A 24006-nucleotide genomic window follows, 5' to 3' on the forward strand; every position below is an offset into this window, starting at 1 on the left:
AGGTATGAAACGGGGCTTTAGTAAAAGCTTAACTCTTGAAATGAGAGTTGAATATCTTATTTAATAGTTAGATATGTATTTCACAACTGTAAACTGCCCTTGACAAAACCATCACTGATTTTAGGAAGCATGTGACTGAAGCAGAATGTGTGACATGGCGACAGGGTATCCAAATAATCCGCTTTGTTTCCATGGATTGCAGGAGTGAAAAACATCACTTCCGGTGTACAATGGCGCCGCCCTATAGTTTGGCTGTAAAATTATGTATACATGCCCTGTGTCCTGCAAAAGAGAACACGTGACATTACAGGTAATTTGCGGAAGTACTCATGCTTACTAACGCCGAAACGTATCTAGCAATTAGAAAGTTATTGTTATAGTCTTGGCGCTTTCGTTTTGTTAGAACTGGAGCTACGTTGGCGCGAAAACTTCCAGCGGATTATAATAAAAATAATAGATTGTCGATACTTGAGCTAACGTGTCTGGCGGTACTGTTGTTCGCAAAAGCGGGCATCATTTGGGAAGAGCTGCATGACACAGAGTGTGACTCTGAAATTGAACCTTTAATTGAGATTTAGCGAAGCTGTTGTGGTCAGAAACAAAGGACGAGGATTTAAACGATTTTGTTTGATATGGATTACTACTAAAATGTATGAGTTTTCTTAAAAAAAATTTTTTAACCGTGTAATTTGCTTTGTAATCAATACTTAAATAAACCACAACGAAACTGTTTTCCTTCTGTTGTATTTTTGAATACGAACACTTGTATGCTTGTCCGTGCTGTTGTAACGTGGCCGCAGCAGAGTGCTCCCGTGCTCGATTGTACTTGTGTAGTGTTAAATACAGAATTAGAACCAGCTACGGAGACTGCCTTTTAACACGTTGTGCCATATATGGGCTTCAAAATATGGTACCTTTTTACTTCTTCATTTCCTTCTTTCAGTATTTAAATGTGGACCGGTAAATGGCTTTTGAGTCAAACCTGTTCATTGCACTCAATAGGAAACCTAACATAAGATTCACTTCTGTGAATATAACTGCAGATTGAACCACATAATTTTCAATCTAAAGTTAAAAACAATCAGTTTTTTGGAAACAAAACGAGAAAGAAAGACAAGATGAGAGTAACGCCGGGGATTTGGACAAACAGACGTCATCTTGTCAGTGCAATTCACCCTCAGATTGCTGTCATTGGACCCATGTTTGGCAAGTTCAACAAAAATGGGCGAACAAAATCCTGAGCCATCTTCATGTGACCCAGCGCAAAACATCTGCGATCCAAGACACACACAACATATAAAGGTTCTGCTCTAATCTGCTTATTGCTCTGATACAAACAAGCACACTTGTTAAAACACAGCTGCACCGTGTCCGACAGCCTTGTGCAAAACAATTCAACCCTCTCAATCAGGAATCATTTCGTTGGTTCTCCACGACAACACAACTACAAGCAAACGCTTCTTGAATACATGTCCCACTGACATTGATAATTTTTACGATTCTACCGTTAAAGAAACTCATTATGTGAAAAGTCAACCACCGACATGCAGAGGTCAGAGCGCATAGATATGATGAATTAATCAGTCATACTATTTTGCACTTTTGGAATGGCTTCGAAGTATTGTCATAACGTTGAATAGTGGCAAATACAGCACAGAATAACAGACTTGAATAAGCAAAATTTGCTTTGCAAAAAAGACGGAGCTTGTGAATGACAGAAAGTGTGTGATTTACTGGCAGAGGAAATGTTAATGCACTTAAGAAGACTCACCTTCCGCCTCTTACGTTATTATATTTCTGTCCTAAACGTTTGCTATAAGATGGTTGCAGGGTTTAAATCCTACTGACCTCAGGAGAGAGCCGTCGATCACTGAAGAACAAAAAACGGAGCGCCTCGTTTTTTCCTCAAACAGCAGGAAGGGATGTAAAAAAAGCACATTGGGGAAAAAAACACCAAGCAGGAAGGAGAAGTGAGATAGAATTAAGAGGAAAAACAAGATTTTTTTTCCTATTATGGTTAAACAAAAAGGAAGATGGCTTAGAGGGAGTGAAAGCGCAGGACAAGCTACAAAGCCGACATTTTAACAGTTGCTGACGCAAGAAGCCAGAGAGGCAATGAGGGAGGGGAACGCCAAGGAGAGAGGGAGAGGTAGGTTGGAAGAGAACGAGGGAGGGAGCCAACCAGGCTCGGCTCGGGCTCTTTCCCCAAGCTATGTCGGCTTCCTCAGCAGCACAACTGGCATTGGCTCTGTCTTAGACTTTGTCTGGGCAGTCGGGTCTTTTGCAATTCCCTGGGGTGGCGAGGCAAAAACGATGACTCGTCTTCCAGGTGAATTCAATGTCTCAATGTTTTGTTTTTCTCTTCTAGATCAGCCTCGCCTCATAAAAAGATATGTGCCACAAGCAGGAAAAAAAGTTCAATCTCCGGCCACAAAATGTTCTGAACATTCTCCTTTACGCTAAACATATTTGAAAAGGTTTTGGACAATAAAAAGAATGGTAACTTGGTACAGTAACGATCTTTCTAACATTTTTACCATTTCTTTTTCATGATGGTGTCAACTAGACCGGGTCACATGGCATCGCTCTTCTCAGAGTAAAAAGGTAAGCAAGCCGTCATGACACATAATAGATACTCCAATAGGCGGGTGTCAAATTTTGGAATAAAGACGACCACACTGTTGCTAGGTAACGTGCTCTCAGTCAAAGAAAAAAATGCTTTATTCCCCCCTTTTTCATTATTAAAAAAAAGCAAACAAAGTCAAAATTTTAAGAGGGCAAAGTTCATGTAGAGAAAATCCATCCCACGTTATGAGATGATGAGGACAGCGATTCCTTCCGCTAAATCATTAAAATTCTGAGCTGCGCAACGCAATCATGGTGATGGTACAGTCCATCCGTGGGAGGAGAAGGTGTCAACACAGTGCGCCAGTGACACAGGAGCTCCGGTCCACGTGTGGGGAAAAAGGAAGGAAATAAAAAAAGCTGAGTCACTCTGCTGACAAGGACAAAAAAAAAAAAAGCACCGGGGAAGTTAAAACACTTTCTCAATGGAAAAACAGGCTGAAGCGAGAGTGTCAATTATCTTGTCAGATCGAAAAAAGGGATGGAGTTAACAGAGTTTTCAAGATGACAACATCACTCGTCTGCGTAAACGTTCAAACCAGACCATACATCTATCCAGACACCCTGAACTGGTTTGCCAGCCAGTCGCAGGGCGAAGCCCCCCCAAAGCTCCTTGGTTTTAAGCAATTTACTTGTCCAAAACCATGCTTAAATTAATCATTTAAGTAGCATCTTTAGTAGATTTAAATAACAAAATAATTTGCCCACATACCTGATTTTGTTTTGTAAATACTGCAAGGTCAGTTCAAATGCAGTTCAGTTCATACACATAAAAAATAAAATATTCATCAAATTGTAATGTTTGGTTCACTTCACAAGGATGAGAACAGAGAAATTTATTTCTGCTGAAAATGTTTCCAGTTATTTTCAAATTCACTTATAAACTTGAACAACTTCACACTTGAACACTTCACTTAACACGAACGAAAACAGAAAAATTTATTACAGCTAAAAAAGTTTTCAGTTTCAAATTCACTTCAGACTTGAACATTTTGCCCGTATTGCCCTGACATGTGCCTTCTGTGGCAAATATCTGGGCTGCCTGCATCTTCCTCTTTGCCTCTGCCTTGGATGCCTCCTGTTTTGCTCTGATTTCAAGTTTCTGCATCTTGGCCTCCCTTTCCACTTCTCTCATCTGCAGCTCTTCCCTATACCTTTTGCTGCAAGTCCTGATCTTGAAGCAGAGCCTACCATTAACAGGGTCCATTCATTATAAGGTCTTTTCTTCTGAATTGTTGGATAGCAGTCTTTTCCTTCCATTCTTGACGAGGTCTTAGCGGCTAATACAGGGATCAGAATGGAGATTTTCATTTTCAGCTGAAATAGCCAGGGTCCAGGAATAAAGCATGCTGCCCAAACCAGACCAATGCTGCAAAAATCCAACCCTTAAGTTGACTGTCAGCAAAGATTCTCACAAGATCCTTCCTGAAAATGTTCATTGCCCTTCAGTTAAGTACATTTGAGAAAGCAAAACAAGCGAGTTGTTGCATGTATGATTAATCACCCAACGTGATCCCCTAATATCGATTCGATTGTCCAGGATTGAGATCACACTGAACTAAAGGGATGACAATAAGCACAGTGGATGAAAGATATTTAGTCACCATCATTAAGACCCAAATAAAAAGACTGTTTCAGGGTAAATGATTAAAAAGCCCCGATCGCATACACAGGATGGATTTGAGAAAGGCAGTTGTACCGCGCCCTATTTCCAAGGCTTTTTCCTTCCAATTTACTTGTTTTTTATCTCTGTGGGACTGCAATAGATTTTCATCTGCTGTTGCTATGGCAATAGCAGCCGTGTCAAATGATGAGACCAATGAGGGAATGCTAACAGTTGGAGAATCGTATCAAAAGAAACACGAAAGGACAATCGCATTTACTTGATTGTATTTCTTTGACTAAGCTTCCCAGGCAACTGAATAACAACACGATGCTTGTTTGTTTTTCCTTTGAAGGACACTCTACTAACATGAAGGCAAAGAGAACAAACACAATTTACTATTAAATGACACTTGCATTTAAAGTCAGCGAGCTCTTCAGAAAAACCTTAGAACGATGCACAGAAAGACATGGCGAGGCTGCCGCTATTCAAAATAAAGACCATTAGACCCTTTGATTTGTTCATAAACATTGTGACGTATCCGGTGGGTAGCGCTTAGCCTGGAGGCAAAAGAATCTCCACGCTGGTCCAAACACTTAAGAAACCAAGCTTTTGTTTCTGCTAGTTTAGTGTTAAAAGGTCGTCATGTTTTGTGTTTTCGGGTTTGCAATGCAGACTTTGTATGAGGTAAAAGAAATGAAACATTTATGATTGTTGCTACCGACACAGATATTACTTGTTATATCTCTAAGATGTATTATTTCCTTAGTTTCAACTAGCGTGCAGCCTAAATGCCTACGGTAACCTTGTAAACAGTGTGTGGGTGAAAAATATAAACATGCACACATTGCACACTATCTAAATAATTTATTAGATACATTTAATTATTTATTTTAATTATTTATTTTTTTAGAAGAAATTCTCTAAGTGGCATTCAGGCTAAATGCTATCATTAAACTGAAGCTAAGAAAATAACAACATACTTTCCCAATATAATAAATACTGTAATATAGACTCAATAGAAACACGTTTAATTTCTCTTACCTGATATGAAGGTTTTGCTTTATGAATCTACAAGTTTCTTCCTTTTCTTTGATCAAGATTGTCTGGTGGGGTCCTGTAAAACTTCAATTTGCTATCACTAACTTTTTTTTTATCCGATTATGGCACACAAACAACATAACATGACATTTTGACAGCGAACAAGCAGAAACGAAAGCTTGGTTTTCTTCAGTGTGTTGACCAGCACGGACTAATCTTTCGCCTCAAGCTTCAAGTGTGACGTAGGCTATTAAAAGGTTAATATGGCAAACTAAGACATGAACATCCAGCTTCTTGTCAAAACGGCGAGCTAAGTCCTTACCAGGGCAGGCCACTGGACGTGCATGGCCTGTATCTCCTGCAGGGGTCTGCCCAGCCCTCCGGTGGCTCCTCCAGTGGCTCCTTCGGTGGTTCCTCCGGTGGCTCCTCCTGTAGCTTCTTCGGTAGCTCCTCCGGTAGCTCCTGCAGCTGCTTCCTTCCTCTTAGCCCAGACCAGCTGGTGCTCCAGGAGAAAGAGCTGGAAATCGTCATAGACCTTCACCCACTCTCGCTTCTCCCACTCCTGGTCATCGAATTCCACGTAGACCTGCAACACGCCACAACAAAGTGTTCAAGATCGCAAACAGAAACCTGGACCCTGATTCTTGAGAACGACACTAATTGATGCACTGGCAGACCATGTGGACATTTGGAAAATAAGCAACGGCGAGACAATGCGAAAGGTGAAAATTAACGAAGTACAACCTAACTTTAACTCTGGATGGCGAGTATCAATAGCCGGTAGCCACCTCCATGTCCAAGTACCAGTGCTACAATATTAGCCTGTATTGTGGCTACCCTGCTTTACCAGAAACTCCAAATTGGAAAACTGCCAATGATTGTAACTTAGGTAAAATGCTTTTGTTCCTCAAAAATCATGCGTCTTTTTAGTTGCCCATTCTTGGAAAAGGATTGATCGAGGGATTGTTAGGCTCATTTCAAAAAGGTTAGGTAGTGGCATCGCAGCACTTGTCTCATCATTCAAGATTGAGTATATTGTCTGGTATCAGGTCCATTTTTTTTACAACTAGGAAATTATATATATGCAATGTAAATCTTAAAAGGTTTTTCATATGCCCTAGAAAATAAAATAAACATTTTAGGAAAGTGGACCTCAATGATATTGATTTGTTGATTAAAAAAAAAAAAAGCCACAGTGGCCCCCAATCGCGCACGCCGTCTTCTCCACATGCGAGCTAGCGTGAGCATTGGGTGCTTCTCTCATCAGCCACCCTCTGCCGGATTGCAATTGAATGCATCATCGCTCTTGAGCCATCAGACGACAGCGCTAGTACGTCACGCAGTCGCTTGTCCTTTGTTTACTCTTCTCGCCGCTCTTGTTCTCTCCATCTTGACAATCTGCCCGATGAAGGCTGCCTCTTGCATGCCCTCGTTAGCAATAGCGGCAGCTTCTATTCCGTCCGTCTGACAGCAGAGCACGGATGAATCGCATGCTTATAAAATTTCTCATCAAACAGAATTGCAACTGTTTTGTTGTCGCATTGCCGATCTCGGACCAAGCATTTAGGTAATGCTAATCTTTTCAGCAGATTTAGTGGATTTGGGAAGCACACGGCACATGCTTCGGCAAACTAACACAACATTGTGTACATGTGGTTATTCCCATATTGAAAAAAAAGAGCATTTGGAATGAAATTCCAGAGGGCAGCAAAGGCCTCAACTAATGAATTGAGGTTCTGCCGCCACAATCAAAGTGTCGGGAGAGGGCGGGGTGGAGGGCAGTGGCAAGCCTGGATGACAGCTTGGCCATAGTGCTCTTGTTCCCTGCCGGGGGTCGCTTAAGTCCAGGGATCAAGCCAGGTCAGCACTTGCTTTACACATTTCAGTAACATTTTGAAGACAAATCTCCTTGCAAAGGTTTGTCTAAAAGTGGATATATTAGCGTTGAGAGTCCAGCTAAAAGGGCATAAAGTGGTGAATGAAAACTGAAACAGGCAAAACAAATCAAAAATTGTGCTGTAAGAAATTTTGTGTGGTCATGTTAATTTAACATTACAGTAACTTTAATTTGTGTACACTAAGTGCTAAAGTATTATCAAAAGTTGTGCGCCGTCACTCCTTCCGCACCGCACATCCTTACCATGCTAACACCTTCAGTTACAGCGACTCATAAGAACCTCGTATTTTGTTTTGTTATAATCTCATTTATCTAATTACTGTACTTTTTTAAATGTTTTATTACTAATTAAATGTGTTTTAGTGATCAGGAAGATGTTACATAGCTTTTTAGTTTTCCCTTTGATCCTTTAGGGTGGTCGGTAATGAGTCAATTCGATATTGATTATTTAATATCAAGAAAACGTGCTCGTTACATGAGCAATTTGAGCTACGAGCACGATCCTGGAATGAATTAAGCTCATATGTAGAGGTACCACTGTTGTTGCCCACTTTTACTTACTATATGTTCCAAATGTTGAAAGTGTGGCGATTCGTTTCTACCTCTGCTCTTGCCACGAAACATTCATGCGACAAGAATGATAAAACTGTCTGTTGCTATAGAAACCAGAGGCAGCAACCAGCCATGGCTTCTCACACACACACTTCAATACTTGTTTTCTATTAACAGTGAGAACGTAGAACCGAAAGAGAACAAAGGAAGATGGAAAACTGACCAGTTTTAGATCAAAGTTGAACGATAATTCATTATCAATGTACGTCTACATGAATATAAATAAATTACATCGTCTAGAAGGCAAGCAATTGTGCACTCACTTACATTTTGATTCATTAAAATTCTTGCTGATAATTTTATTTAGTTGCCACAAAGAGAATTTAAAATTTTACTGACATTTTTGGTGGCACATTTTCAGTTTTGAAGCAACAAATTCATTAGTGTTTAATGCGCTTTTTCCCCCCTAAAAAGGAACTCCAAGGATGGGTGCAAATTGTACACGAGTTTTAAAGTAGTATATTACAGAATTTGTGCAATGATTGATCAATCGAAAATTATTGCTGACCACAATTGCAAAACATTGGATGCAACAGGAATGAACCCGGGTCGCAGCAGTAAGAGTGCCCAATACTAACCACTACACCACAGGTGATATAGATGACAGATAGAAAGCCATTAGATTGTATCTCATTATCACACCATTTTTGTCTACAGTACCGGAGGCGAATGTTAGAGAATGGAGAAAACAGAAGGTTGTCCTGGAAGACATTAATAATCAAAGAAAAAGCCATGGAAACATGTCTTTGGTGTATCTGATGATGAACTGAACATTAAATAAACAAATAGTAAATTAAATTAAAGCCAATTAAAGCCTTATTTTTATAATCAAGAATTCAATTCCTTTTAAGACCTTTTAAGGATCCGCAGGAACCCTGGAACTGGTTGCCAACCAGTTGCAGGGCATAAATACTAGTATACTAATAATATTACCTTGAGAAACGGAGCCGAGGTTGGACAAAAAAGGAACTCTCTGCGCTGATATTAATGCACACTTTCCCACCTCAGACGTCAGCCTGGTGTGTTCCGGCCTTTATGTGCGTGTGAAGAATCTATATCGAAACGTCAACGGCTTTGTTATCATCTTTTCTCTTAATGAAAAAAAGATGAAGCTCTTGCCTATGAATATTAATTGAGAGCTAAACACTCATATTTCATAGCTATATGCAATATAATTGCATTGCTGCATTTTCCATGCCACTCGAATGTAAGAAAGTCCTGCAGCCTTCTATTTAGTTTGCTCTTAGCCTGAAATGAAAACCCGAAATCTCCTGGAAAGGTTTGGGCGACAAGAGAGGAATAGAGTGGCTGTTGTCGGGGTTCACTGGTATGTCAATAATTTCTGGCACACACACACACACACACACACACACACACACACACACACACACACACACACACACACACACACACACACACACACACACACACACACACACACACACACACACACACACACACACACACACACACACACACACACACACACACACACACACACACACACAGAGAGAGAAAGAGAGAGAGAGAGAGAGAGAGCAAGAGCAAGAGAGTGAGTGAGTAAGAGAGAGCACATGAGCTGAAGTAATGCTCAATGACAGCATGAAGAGATCCTACAAGGTCATATCATGAAGAAGGAAGCTAGCCAAGAGCCAGAAGAAAATACTTTCTCGACGAGGAGGAGCCATCAAGGCGAGAGCAAGGCAACGTGAACAGCCTTTAGCAATTGCTGGGATGTCAAACAACCCCCATCCACGCACCCACCCACTCCTTCATCTCATGAAACGAAAGGAAGGAGGGAGAGCGAGAGAGGGCAAAGGAAAAGCCCAAAATAGCCCCATGTTGTTTCAGACACATTCCTGGGAAAATACGCACTCAACCGGCACCTCAAAAGTCGACCTTCTGGAGTGGTGGCATTTGTGTCAGGCTTTTCAAGATGAAAAAAAACAAAGCTTTCATCGGGTAAATTATTTTCTAGGAAGCCAAATCAGATCAAGACAAACTGACCACTACTAGATTCGCTCAGTCAGCACTTATCAGCCAACTTTTGTCTCTTCTGGTTACTGCTTCCCACGAACACTGTGACATGACATTGGTAGAAGAACTTGAGCTAAGAATGACTGAGATCTTTTCAAGATGTGTTTTGTCCAGCAGTAGGAGCTTGAATGTTGTGAAGATCCTCTTTCCCTTTAGAGAAGGAGGAGCTCAACTCCAACAGACTGAGCTCGCCGTTTAGCTCACAAATGTTAAGGACGATTCAAAAAAGATCCCAAAGTCAAAATTAGAGCTTGAGAAAATTCTTATTTTGATCGTCTACTTATGTTTTTGAAATATGTTGCTGCTAATGTAATTGCTCCATTATTCTGATGCACCTACAACCTAGGCCAGTCTATATTTTCAGTCTTTGATTATCAAAGTCAGCTTTATTGTCAATTCTGCAGCAAAAACAAATAATTGAAATTGTGTATCTCAGAGCCCTCTGTATCTAGAAAATAAAAAACACAAAAACACTATGCTAGGACACACAACACTAGGAGACACATGTAGACAGTTCGACAGATAACTAGACAGTGCACACAGAAGTCATAAAGTGCATAGTGGTACCTTGCAGACAAAAAGTTCTGAATTATATTAAAGTAACTATATAACAATTTATTATATATCATTATGAATGACTCAAATTGGGGAAAAATAAAGCAAATTTAACACTTAATTAACGCTGTAAAACACAGGAAACATAAATCAAAATATATAAAAATCTACAAATAAAAAGATAAAATACAAAATAATTGTAACCTTTTCTATACTCGATCAATTCAGAATCTCTGAAAGAAATACATTTTGACCAATCACAAGAGAAAAATAGCGTCTAGAAGGGAACTGGGTCTTGATTGGTGGGTAGCCGGCTCCCATTTCCAAGACACAGCTCACAGAGCCATTTCGTTCATGAATGACACGAGTAGATTGTAGTACCACCAATTTGCCTTTTCTCTTAGCGCATTAGTAGATACTGTATTCGTAATCATATCCAACTGTATGGTTGTCGTTATTTTGTATAGTGACATGATCCCAAAGGACGTTACGTAATGAACTCGGAGGAAAGTGGAAAACTGCAGCGCTAAAAACAGCGTTAGGTTCTGGAGACACGCCACTGTTGGCGTTCTGCAGCCAAAGTAACGCAGCACTTTTGACCGTCAGTAACAATAATGGCAGAAAAAGTGATTAGTTAGAGTACCCCGTTAATAAAAAAAAAACGCTATTACGTAACGGCGTTATTTATAACGGCGTCATTCCCAACAGTGATTACAATGTACACTGCATTGTTATCAAATGACAATCAAAACAGTTGTAAATGAAGCCGGTATCTGTCCACCACTTTTCAAAATGTAATTTAAAGAGCTAGCATGTTAAATATTTGAACCAACGCTGCAACCATCCCACGTGCAGTTTTGTGGCCATGTCATTTTCTGGAACACACCCCAGACACAAGTTTTGAATCTAAGAGAAGTCATCATACGGGACACTCGCTCACTCGCTGCCTCTCATGATAATAACCATCTATTAATAGCACAGTTGCAAGCAGACAATCGGCGAGTGAAATCTAGGCCAGCAGCTGCATCGTCTGAACAGGAAGATTCAGTCTCTCCCTAATCCAACACTGCAATGTGGTTAGGGACAATTCGACTTCTTTTCAGTTAAAATTATTTAATTTTCAAATAAAAAAAACAAAACATTCAATAATAATTTTGCTATATCGTATCCATCACTAATCCATCCTCAGACTCCGATTACTGGTGTATTCAGTTTCCGAGGGAGCTGCAGTCTTCAAATATGTTGCACTGCTCTCATGTGGGAGGCTCAAATTACCATCACGTGAAGCCCCCGTGGCGCTGCGAGTGGGTAAGGCGGAAAACAGAGGAGCCCTGAGTCCTACTATGCCTTCATGTGACTCAGAAAAAAACTCTCATTATGTGCGTGGCCGGGTCACAGGGCGGTAAGAAAAAGGGAGAGCTCAAATGACACAGGTAAGTCTTACAGGCAGCAATTCTCACTCCGGCTCCCAAGTAGATCTGGTTGACAAAAAAGCAAAAAAGCTGGATAGTAGCTACAACGCAAAAGTAAATGTGCCATTGCTTTGGACAGATAACACGAACATTATCGGTGGTCTGGGTTCAGCTTGAGCCATTGAGGGTGATGGTGTCAATGCATCAAGAAGAACACCTCAGTTCTCAACGCAACTCAATCTGTGTTTGCTGGATTCACAGCTGGCTTTCATTTCCGCTCAATGGAATGCAAAAGGAAGAGGGCAACGTTTGGAAAACATAGTGCTGCAGTCTTTCTTAGTTTGCGGCTTTGCTACAGCCCTGCGTTTGTATTAGAGGAGTTGTTAACAGGACAAGGATGGATGAAACATACTTTTTTCACTTCATCTTTTCCTTTGTAACCCATCATCATCCTCCTTGTGGTACTTATACGAGTTTTACTTTGTCCAGTGACTTGGTTGTTTGCCTAAAATGACCTTAGCGGGGCCACAACAACTTCTCTCCGAAGATTACTGGGACATGCAAACTCGACCACAGTGATAAGGAAACGACATAGTCTACTAACTAAGCTTTATTTGTTTGTCAAGAATCTTTTCATCATGTCACACGATACGACACATAAGTATTGCCTTTTAGATTTGTTCCAACACCTTCTGGAAGAGTACCTTCAATCCAATGACCAAAACAAATACTCTTGTCAGTTTTAGGTCAGCATAAACTTGATCAGGAGAATCCAACTACTCCTGGGGCATCCAAATGCCACAGTTTGTTTTTTGTTGACGAGCACATAACCCCCACTCTCTTTTCATATACTATGTTCTTTTGTGCACTCATAGTGGTAGGATAATGAGCATTACATAAAAGGCCTAAATGTCATATTTGTATTATGTTTGGGAAAGTGGAGTCTTTGGCTTTTGGACTGCAACAACAGAGTACGAGACAAATGATGTCAACATTCACAGTCACATGTGCCAGCTTGCTGATCATTCATAGCATGATGATGAGCAACGGACACAAAGGTCTTTTTGCTCTCTCCTGCTTCTTTCTAATCTCAACACTTGAAATGCTATTAAATACTGAACACCACAAAAACAAAAGAACTGATAATGGACTTCAGAAGGAATGGCAGAAATCCAGCACCACTCATCATAAAAGGAGACTGTGTAGAGAGAGTCCACTCTTTCAAATTCCTGTGTGTGCACATCTCCGACGACTTCTCCTGGTCTACAAAACCAGAGCGGTGGTAGGGAAGGCCCAGCAGCGACTACACTTCCTGAGAGTGCTCAGGAAAAATCATCTAAAACAGCAGCTGCAGGTGTCCTTTTACAAAGCCACAGTGGAGAGCATTCTAACATACTGCATTACGGTGTGGTAAGCTGGGTGCACAGTAGCAGACAGGAAAACGCTCCAGAGGATCATCAAAACAGCCCAGAAAATCGTTGGTTGCTCTCTACCCAGTCTGAAGGACATTGCCTGCTCTCGCTACCTCAGCAGAGCAGAAAACATTATCAAGGACTTTTCTCGTCCCCGCCCACCACCTCTTTGACCTGCTGCCTTACGGCAAGCGCTACAGGTCACACAAAACAAAAACAAACAGACTCAGAGACAGTTTCTTCCCCAGAGCCATTACCACCCTAAACACACACCGCACAAAAAAACTGAAAAAAAAAATAAAATAAAAATAAATACCTGAAAACTCTTGCAAACACACTACCTCATAAGAACGTAGAATGGTACTCATGCCTATGTTTCTTTGTACAATGTTGACTGCACTATGGTGACTGCTCACCTTGCATAATGTTGACAATTTTTTTTTGCACTATTCTGACATTTTTGCACCAGAGTTGAACCCTTACGATACCAAACTTTTACGATACCAACTGTATGTAACATCCTACATGCCGGCATTTCTTGTGTAAATATTGTGTTAATTAATTATAAACTATAACTATATCCTCCTTGCTTATTATAACCTTATCTTCTCTGTCCCTTTATCTTCTTGGTTTCTGGAGTGCCATGCCCAATTTCGTTGTCACAATATGTTAACCCATTTTGTAACAATGACAATAAAGGTATATTCTATTCTATTCTAAATAACACAGATGAAGAGAAATAAGCAGGAGATGAATCAATCATTGGTGTGAATTAAGAATGAATGACAAACACAAGTGTCAAAGGAGATGAAACTAGCACAAAAACAAAGAAAAATTCTACCTGGTGTGTATCCAGCTGTCATTAAGTCCCAACAACAATTCCTTTTTCAATCATTTTGGTCAGTCAAGGTCATACTTAAACAACAACATGGATTAAACCCACACTGAAACGACGCAACCTTGATCCAGAAATCTTATGTAATTATAGACCTGTGTCAAACCTACCTTTCCTTTCTAAAGTAATTGAAAAAGTAGTGTCACAGCAGCTGAATGATTTCATATCCGAGAATAACCTTTTTGAATCTATGCAATCAGGATTCAGGGCTAACCACTCTACTGAGACAGCTCTGATCAAGGTAACAAATGATCTCCTACTGGCAATGGATTCTGGCGCTTCATCACTTTTGCTGCTGCTGGATCTTAGTGCTGCTTTTGACACAGTGCACCACAATTTCCTACTAGAACGGTTGGAAAAATGGATTGGTCTCTCGGGAACCGTCCTCTCGTGGTTCAGATCCTACCTCTCAGATAGGACGCACTGTGTTAAATATGGCGAAATGACATCTGAGCCCTTTAATGTTACCTGTGGTGTTCCGCAGGGTTCAGTGCTTGGCCCCCTTCTTTTCAGCATTTACATGCTTCCATTAGGTGATATTATTCGCAAGTACAATATCAGCTTCCACTGTTACGCAGACAACACTCAACTATATCTTCCGTTGGAGGAATCTCCCACTTGACTTGACTTGACATGATGCTACCTTTCTTCACATCTCTTTTTAAAGAAAGTGCTACATGTTTTCAGTCTATTTGTGCATTTTCCATTTTTTTTGTATCACGTTTTGCCTGTGCACAACTCATATTCAGACAAATTAAACATGTATACCACAAAAGAAAAATATCAAGATTTGGATTATCAACACTAACAAGCTGGAGGTTATGACTATCAACTGCTATGAACCTGAACTGATCAAATAAAATTAAAAGGTCAAACATCACACTTGAGTCTGTCACAAAACCCATGTGGACTGATTGATGAGGTAGATTAACTTCGACCCTTGCGGGATAGGGAAAAAACATTTGCCATTTGCTGTCCCAAAAACGCTGCTCATTGTGTCTTCATAATGGCTCCAACTAAACTGGACTGATTGGTGCAAGATTTATTTATTCCCTATTGATGGAAATTGTAGGACATTCACTAGTAAACATCAGGACACAAACACATAAGCCAAACAGCGCAACTATTGTGCATGTAATACCAAGCAGGCCCGACTGAAGCCTCGCCAGGGAGAACAGTTCACAGTGTCGTGTGGGAAAATCTCCCCAGCCTGCTGGGCCTTACACGGCCGTCTTCTGTCTTGTTTTGGCTAAGACTAATGTCGCGTGCAGGTGGGCAGCACAATTTTGCAAGTCAAGCCACTTTCAGAGACCTTTAGGAGATTTACAACAATAATGTACACTATGTTGTAATGCATGACAACTATCCTAATATGCCAATTCTGCCCGCCCCCCAAAAAATGCATTTAAAAGATTGACATTATTATCGATTGACCCTAATAATGTAGATAGGAAAGTCAAATCTCTTCCAGGTGTCTCAGTACGACTCAAGCCAGAAAATGTGAACAAACTTCAAGGCAGACCTTTTTGACGCTTGTAAATAACAAAGGGAATAACAATGGATCATCTGTGAAGCACTTTCATTTGGTTGCTTGTGTTTGGCTTCCAGTTTACTTCCAAGTGGATTGCCTAATTTTCTTTAGTGCAAGATAATAGGAAAACAAATAAAAAAATAAAGAGCTCTATATGAAATAGGCTTTGGTTGAGCTTCTGTGACATCACAAACAATTGCACAAATTTGCAATTGACGCAGGTGTTAGCGTTAACTCAAAATTCTCATTTAAGACCTGAATTGAGATAAGAATTGGCCCTTGTCTTGTAAATTTATACGTTCCTTCCTCTATTGTCCAGCTGCTTGTCCTCTTAAGGGTGCTGGAGCCCATTCATTTTTTAGACTGCATGCATTTAATTTAAAATACGTTTGGCCGGAAGAGTTTAGCAAAGGTGTTGGAAACCTTTTTGATCAAAACAGTCATAATAGCAAAATATTTTGATTTTTTGAGAGAGAACCATACCAATAAGCAGGTCGGCGCCTTGCATTGCTGCATGGCCCTTATTGGTGTGTGAGTGTGTGTGTGAATGGGAAAGTGTGAAGCACATTGTAAAGCGCTTTGGGAGGTCTTCATTGACTTGAAAAGCACTATATAAATGCAGACCATTTAGACCATTTATCATATATTGTAGGACAAATTTCAGTAAAACCGTGACGTTGGATGATTTGATGAAAATTATGAAATAAATATGCCAGAACCTGTGTTGCATGTACACATAAATACCACTTTAACCTCGTCTCCCTCCCTCAATTACTTAGTATCGTTGAGGCTTATTTTGACCTTCATTTTTTTCATAAATAATAGTTTCAAAACAAGGTGCAAGCAGATTTATTTTGTAAAAATGTCACAAAATACTGCAAACAAGGATACTGAGGTTTTTATCTTCTGTGCAGACAGTGCTGGGCAGAGATCTGGATTTATAAAGTGGTTTAGTTTAGATCAGATTATATACAGGGATCAGAATGGAGATTTTCATTTTCAGCTGAAATAGCCAGGGTCCAGGGGCCGCAGGCCCCGGCCAGGTCCAGGGCGGAGCCCGGTGGGGGGCTCAGGGGGGCAAAGCCCCCCTATAAGCCAACAGCATTTATCTTATTTGCTATGTGAAAATTGCACTAGAATGAATTAAATCCAACAAAACAGAAACCATGTATTTTTTTCAGTTTTAAGATGTTTAAAACAATTGGGGGATTACGATGTTACAACCATCACCATTGTTGTTGTGTTTTAATGATGAAGATGGACCTTGTATTTAGCTACTAATCAACAATATATATGAAAATATATACATTAATAACCATTCATCATTAATTTGAAAATAGAATGCACAAACTGAACATGCTTAAAGAAAATACATGTCATAAATTTTGTTTATCCTGTTCTAAATATTGTATAAACACAAAAGATAAAATCATTTCATAAATAAATAGATTTATAAATACCTCAGATTGGGATTTTCTGTCACACAGGGGAACCAGTGGTTGACTGCTGCTAGTATTTGAAGTGGAAGGATTTGGAACGGCCAATAATGTTGAACCGGTGGTGTTACTGTTAGTTTCACTGCCGATTTTAAATGCGGATCCGAGTGCATAATTTGATCGCCGGCAAGCTATTTTTGCTTTGTGCTTGTTCATTTTAGCATGATCGATCAGTGCCACACAACCTCGCGTACCATAATTGATCAGATCGACACAATATAGACACTTTGCTTTCCCTGGAACATCACACTTTGCGATGAACTGGCTCAAAGTTTCTGTAACTTCCTCGATCTTTGCGCCGATTTTAACGTTTACTGTGACAGTCTTCTCCAGCCATGACCACTTAAATTTATTCTTGATTCCTTTATCAATCTCGGAGACAAAAGCCTCGTCTTCTTTTCTTAGTATTTTCATATTTACTTTTTCAAACACTCATTTCACCGTTTGAAAAGACCGGAAGAAGCGCCATGTTTGAGAAAGCCAATGCTCTGAACAAAAGCTCCGCTGATTGATTATCAGCGAACCTATCGACCAATGGTAGGAGTCGATCTATTTGTTAGCTAAACCACGTTGTGTGTTATAGATCTAATGCGCTGCGCTGCGCTTCTTTTTGCCGATTTTTCTCGCGATCTCTAACTGCTAACTTGGGGTGATGAAACGGTCACGAATCATACCTCACCCCCCCAAAATATTTTCTCATCGAATTTAGACGATGTAAGGGAATGACCTTTGTAGGGATGTGATTGACGTGAGGAGAAAAAGTCTGAAACCTAGCTGGGGGTTTGGGGGGAATTTGTTTGCTACGAAAGTGAAAAAGTCGGAATGCCTTTGGGGTTCAAAAACAGCGGAAATCCGCGGATCCGCGGAAAATTCTGATCCCTGTATATATGCACGTATAAAGTGCACAATATATGTCATCAAAACCGTGTTGGCTTAAACGTTACTTGAATCTTACAGAGGCGAGTCAGACTCTGTTTTGTCCAACTGTCAGATGTGCTCTTTAAATGTGCATGTGCCACCAAGCTACTGCCATAATACGCAGAGTCTGCTTTGCAAACTTTGCCAGTATTCTTATTGGGCATTTACATTTCACTGATACCTTAACCACATGGGTTGTCGGGCACCAATGAGGACGCAACTCTGGACAGCCTTCTCCACTGTCTACATTTTCATTCTTCCTCTCCCCCTGCCCCCGTAATCTGTGCTCTGGAGAATTATATTGGTCAGTCCTAAAGATCTTGTGACATGACCATACAGCTGAGGTTTTTGACCATATCTATGCTAAAATGCTCCCAAGCTTTCCAAGTTTTGGTACGCATACTTAATGTTGACGCCACCATTTCTGTATTGTTTATGTTACAGCTCGAGACAGACGCTATTGCCCATGAGCGGATCTCAGCAAAGGTTATACTCATGTACTGATGCCAAACTCTGTTGGAAAAATGTGTCTGGTGACAATAGTCGACAATGGAATTTGTTGTTGACTATTTCTATCATCATTTTTTGTCAACAACGTGAATTAATCATTGCAGCCCTCGAAACCAGTGGCTGGAAATGAACCCGGTACTTCTGAACAGTGAGTGCAAAGCAGTATGTTACCATGCCATCCAAAATAATACAAAGATCCTCAATTTGTACATCCGTGTTTGTTTCATTTCATGCATTCCACTCGTGCGATGGCGTCATATTTGATGCTTGCAAAGGATCCCACAATTGTCGAGCCCTCTCACTCTCCCTCTGCCTCTCTGTCTCCCTCTCTTTCTGAGATGGTTTGAGGTCAAGCGACTCACGTGTCTCGGTCTTCTGCTACAGCATGTGGGCTTGAAATTCTACCATCCCTGCGTTTCAAATTGCATGTTTCCTGGCTCGTAAACAGAGCTCTCTCTCCCTCTCTCTCTCTTGCTCCCTCTCGCACACTCATGCATGCCGTCTGCCGCTGACACATCAATGCACACGCTCAGCGTACAGTTGCCTAATACATTTACTAAGACGACTCGTCAAATAGCATCTTTGAAATATCTTTTGAGATACGTTGACTAAGATCTTTGGATTGCACTTGATTCAGACGGCTGTTTTGCCCGACATCTTGAAAGCCGTTCACGAGTCAAGCGCTTGTTAGCTAGCCACGAAAACCTTGTGAAACAAAGCAAAGTAGTAGTGGCTGACAAACAACAAATGCCCTACAATGTGGCTAAAAAAAGGGAGACAGGCCTGCTCCATCGCTCAGAGCTGCCATTCCAAGTTGGGCTTGGGGGGGCAGACACAAAATGGGCTCCACTTACAACCGACGGTTCCTGGCCCGCAACGCTCCGCCCAACAAGAAGCAGGAAAAACTGCACCAAGTTATTCTTTTTATATTTAAAGGTACTGTATAAACAAGGGTCACCAACATGGTGCCAAGGTAGCCCCCTTAGAACGCTTGCGTAGCCAGCAGATCGGTTCTGAAAATAGCTCACTGGTGATGGGTTATTGTTATTATATATAAGTCATTGATATCAATTTCTGGAAGTCCATTATTAATTCTTAGAAAATATTTTCAATATGAGCTTATACCTCCCGAAACCCCTAAGACAGAGACTGAACAGGCTCAGGCACATTTTATCTACCCTAAACAAGCATGCAAAACTGTGAAAAATATATATCTTGCCACTTGCATGGAAAAATGGGTACTTTATGTCTTATTTGGGAATTTTTGTTGTATTGTTACAATGCACTATTTTTATTGCATTATTATTACAACTTGAGGCAGTCACCATGCATTATCTTGTAAATATTTTGCCTTGTTATCCCGACATGCTTTAAAACATGTTAACGTTCTGCTGACAGGCCACCAGTCTTGAGAAGCAAAGACGTGTCTGTATGATGTCACCAGTCACTGATATATGCCATGTCACGTATAAGTTGAAAGCTTAAACTCTTGGGATTCAAGATATGCTGACTATTTCAAAGTGTGCAGAAATATCGCTATCAGTCTGAATCAAGGTATCCAAAAACTGGTAGTGTGCTGATTACATTTTTCTACACAAACATGGTCTTGTTACATTCTCAACAGTTCGTTTAATCCAACAGTGTAAAATATTTACTCCAAAACACATTATAATGCCGCCAGAAAAAAAAAATCTGCCTAAAAGCATTTTGCGTCGTTTGATATTCTAATCCCTTCCTCTTGCCATTTACAAGTTAACAAATGGCAATATTTTTTTCCAAGATCGGGCTATTACAGTTTGATTGACACCACTCTTGACCAATGCAGGCTTCTTTTCACAGCCAGCAGCCTGCAATGGCCAATGAGGAGCTGTATTGAAACAAAGGACATGCCTTACTTTGGCTGTAAATAACATCAGTCAGTAGTGACGAATTCAGATGATGATAGACAAATTGGTTAGCCCAAAGGTCAGGAACCTTTTCCACCCAAAGTGCCATTAAGGCAAAACATAGTTTGAGGGGTTTTTTTTGTGAGAGAGAGCGCCACACCATATATTTTCAGACAAAATACAACCAATCCGCCAAAATCGCTCTCAGGACAAAAGGTAATTCTTCAGAGCATTGTATTTTACTGTGTTATGTTAGATGATGTGATCAAATCTATCAAATAATATTTTTGCCAGAGCCTGTGTCCTATATCAGCATAAATATACCCCTTAACATCGTTCTCCCTCCCGCAGTTACTTAGTGTTGAGGCTCATTTTGACGGTCATTTATGTCCAAGATAATGGTTTTAAAACAAGGTGCAGGCAAAGTTCTTTTGTTAAACTGTCACAAAATACTGCAATCGAGGATACCAACGTATTTACTTAAGTTTAGACGGCGCTGGGCAAAGGAGAAAGAGTCTGTGCACGTGCTGTGTATAGCTCCACCCTTTTTAACGCTCACCCAATCAAATTGCTCTTAGTTCTTTGCTAGAGCTTTTGGGTAAAACGTTTGTTTTGGGTTAATGCTTGTTATGTGGCATTTCATCATCAACAATGGACATAGACTGTTTAATAAACTTCCATATACCGGATTGTTTGGCGATATACAGCCCCAACAGGGTCTGTTTTTGTGACACCTCGACTCTAAACTGTAGTTAAAATTGTGTCCTATGTATATACAGTAGATAATGGCCAAACCTTTGACACGAGTGACAATTCGGTCTGCATGAACTGAAAATTTGTGCAAGTTGTGAAATATCTGCGAGCAGTAGGTTCTAATGAAAAGAGTCATATAAAGCTCACTAGCCATAATTTCCCGATCCCTGGGTTAGCCAATGAATTTCTGAAAAGCCCGATATCCAGATATCAAATCAGAGTAAACATAGGTGAGGCCACTTGCAAATCCACTTTTACACAAAATTAACACCCAATGTAAATATCTTCTGCTATATCATGCCCACACTTACTTGGGTAAATAGTTTGTGTTCATATATATCCAAATTATTTTTATCTTTTTTAATCTTTTATTTTTACAGTCAAAATGTGTTACTGGAGTGCCACGTCTAATTTCATTGTCACAATATGTTCAATCCATTTTGTAACAATGATAATGATGGTATATTCTATTGTATTCTCTATCACGCGCATGTTGGCACAATCAGCGATAGACGTGGAAAAATAACTCAAAACATTTACAACGCTGAAAGTTTAATTCACTTTGTCTAAGAAATGGGCCAAAGTCAAATGCACTGTTGAAGAAGTTTTAAAGTTGTCCTTTTAGCGTTTCCTTTTGGAGTCTACAAATGTCCACTTTTGGCAACGCCTAGACATACCCTTAGAAAAATTTGTAAAACACTAATGTTTTGTTTTTCAGATTGTGGTCAACTTTGACCTGGGACAAGGTAAGGCTTCATGCTTCTGTCCCAGCTGTTTTCAAGCTAAGATACCCATGGTACACTTGTAATTGTACAAAAAAATCAGACTGGAATAAAAACCAACTTAGATTTCAGATTAGGGAGGGGATTGTGTAGTTATGGCCTGTGCAGTCATTTAAAACGTTTTGTGATTTAGGGCCATACAAATAAATGTGACTTGACTGGACATAACTCAATGTTAGTCGCACTTGCAGTGATTATTTCAGTTGGGGACAAAACTTGATAGTGTTACCTTTCAAAAGAGGCTGAAACAGATTCTCCAATCAGTTCAAATACAGAATTCAATTTATTTTGGGTACGTTTTGGATTTTAGGTGAATTTTACAGGATTGGCAAAGGGTTATTATTTATATTTTTCACATTGATCCGTTAATCCTGGATTTCCATGTCTAATCTCACTGAAAACAGCTGTGTGTTGTTATCAATGACAAAAGAAAAATCAATACAATTCAACTGATAGATGGAAATCACTCAGTGCCCTGCCTGATACAAGGTAAATGTTTTAGAGCAGGGGTGGCGAACATGCGGCTCCAGAGCCGCATGCGGCTATTGGCCAATAAAAATGCGGCTCTTTGCCTCATCATATTTTCTATATACTGTGGCTCTTTGCCTCATTTCATGTTTAGTTTTTTTCCCCATCTTAAAACACACTTTAATCCATCAGAGTTAATAACAAATAATAAATAATATTTTGAAATTACTTTGGCAGATTTGTTGATTTTATGCTGCTCCGGACACATAACTGACTGCCAATCATCTGCGTAGGTTACGTCTAATGCCGGTCAGTGCGTGGTGTGGCTCTTTGACTCTCACAGTTAAAAATTTCGGCTCTTTGTGTCAAACTTGTTCGCCACCCCTGTTTTAGAGGTAGACTGAGTTTATTTTAATGCTACTTCTAATAATGACACCTGGTAACAATATTGTAACAATGAGAGTTGTTGTTTTAGAAATACATATCAAACTTGTTGCCCATGGCGCTGATCAGTACAGTAACAAGAATGTAGCTCAACGCTTTGAAAAGATTGCTGACCCCTTTTAGAGGTTCATGCATGACTGTACATTATGTAAAAAGTGGATGATTTGAACTTGATTTTACCAATTAATTGTTTCAGAATGGATGGCACTGTCCTTTTGCCGACTTGCTGGTCGAAAGCTAGCATCTATCTCTTGCTATTTGTCATAGCTCTGCTTTATAGTCGACGTCAACGAAAGTAGAGTATGTCCGTTTTTTCAACGTGATGTGGGTGCCTTTAAGCTCACCCTGTTGGAAAAGGCTGTACTACCAAGCTCACAACCATGGAAAAACAAAACATGCTATTTCTGCATGAGCAATACTTAAAAGTGTGCCACCAATTTACAATTGTGAGAATAGAATTTTACTAGTTAAGAGCTTTTCCAACAAGAAATGTGAGCACTTTAAAAACACGGTAAATTCCTTTGTAGTGGTGACTCTTCAGCTACACCAGCAAAAGCTGTCTTGGATCTGTGAAATGTGACACATTTCTTCTGCGGGCCCCAACAACATAAGCACGTAGCAACTCTGCAGCAGCGAGCAGTGTCCAGACAAGTGCTTGTACTAAACAATTTCTCCTACCTCAGACTCAACGCCCACGGAGTCAAGTGAACTAAGTATGAACACGTTTTTAGGGATATTTGACAGATTCCGTGTCTTTAAAAGCATGAACACACATGTATGTCTTTTGGCAGCCATTCCCAAGTTTTCTGTGAAGGTCCACTTACTCTTTGTACACCAAATAACAGCAAAAAGAGCTCGCCGACTTCAAGCCTCGGACTCAAGGACACATGTACAGTGTTCATTTTACCTCTGAAAAGTGATGGGTCCCGGGGACTCGCATGCTCAAAAATCTATGGGTCCCAACAGAGATCTATGGGTCCCCAAAATTTAGTGTTATCGAGGTTGAAATTGTAAATCGGCGACAAATATATAATATAAATCTAAATATTCATTCAGCTTTAATCATCAAATTATTAATTCATTTTCCGCATTAAATTATTGTGAGCCGTTTGAGAGCCGGCTCTTTTTA

The 24006-nt window shown here is 40.1% G+C and overlaps 1 protein-coding gene across 2 annotated transcripts in view; it reads right to left on the reverse strand.

The window, feature by feature from the left end:
• Window positions 1-24006, reverse strand: part of jmjd1cb (jumonji domain containing 1Cb) — a 57986-nt gene that overhangs the window by 16945 nt on the left and 17035 nt on the right. For both annotated transcript variants that reach the window (XR_015847945.1, XM_088323374.1), the window contains exon 2: window positions 5592-5855. Coding sequence is in view for 1 of the 2 variants with exons in the window: in XM_088323374.1 (XP_088179500.1) it covers window positions 5592-5855 (264 nt within the window). In the remaining variant the exon portion in view is untranslated. The remainder of the gene's footprint in view (window positions 1-5591; window positions 5856-24006) is intronic.

This window comes from Urocampus carinirostris, chromosome 19 (assembly GCF_059441175.1).
Source record: "Urocampus carinirostris isolate Australia breed hairy pipefish chromosome 19, RoL_Ucar_1.0, whole genome shotgun sequence".
Taxonomy (NCBI): domain Eukaryota; kingdom Metazoa; phylum Chordata; class Actinopteri; order Syngnathiformes; family Syngnathidae; genus Urocampus; species Urocampus carinirostris.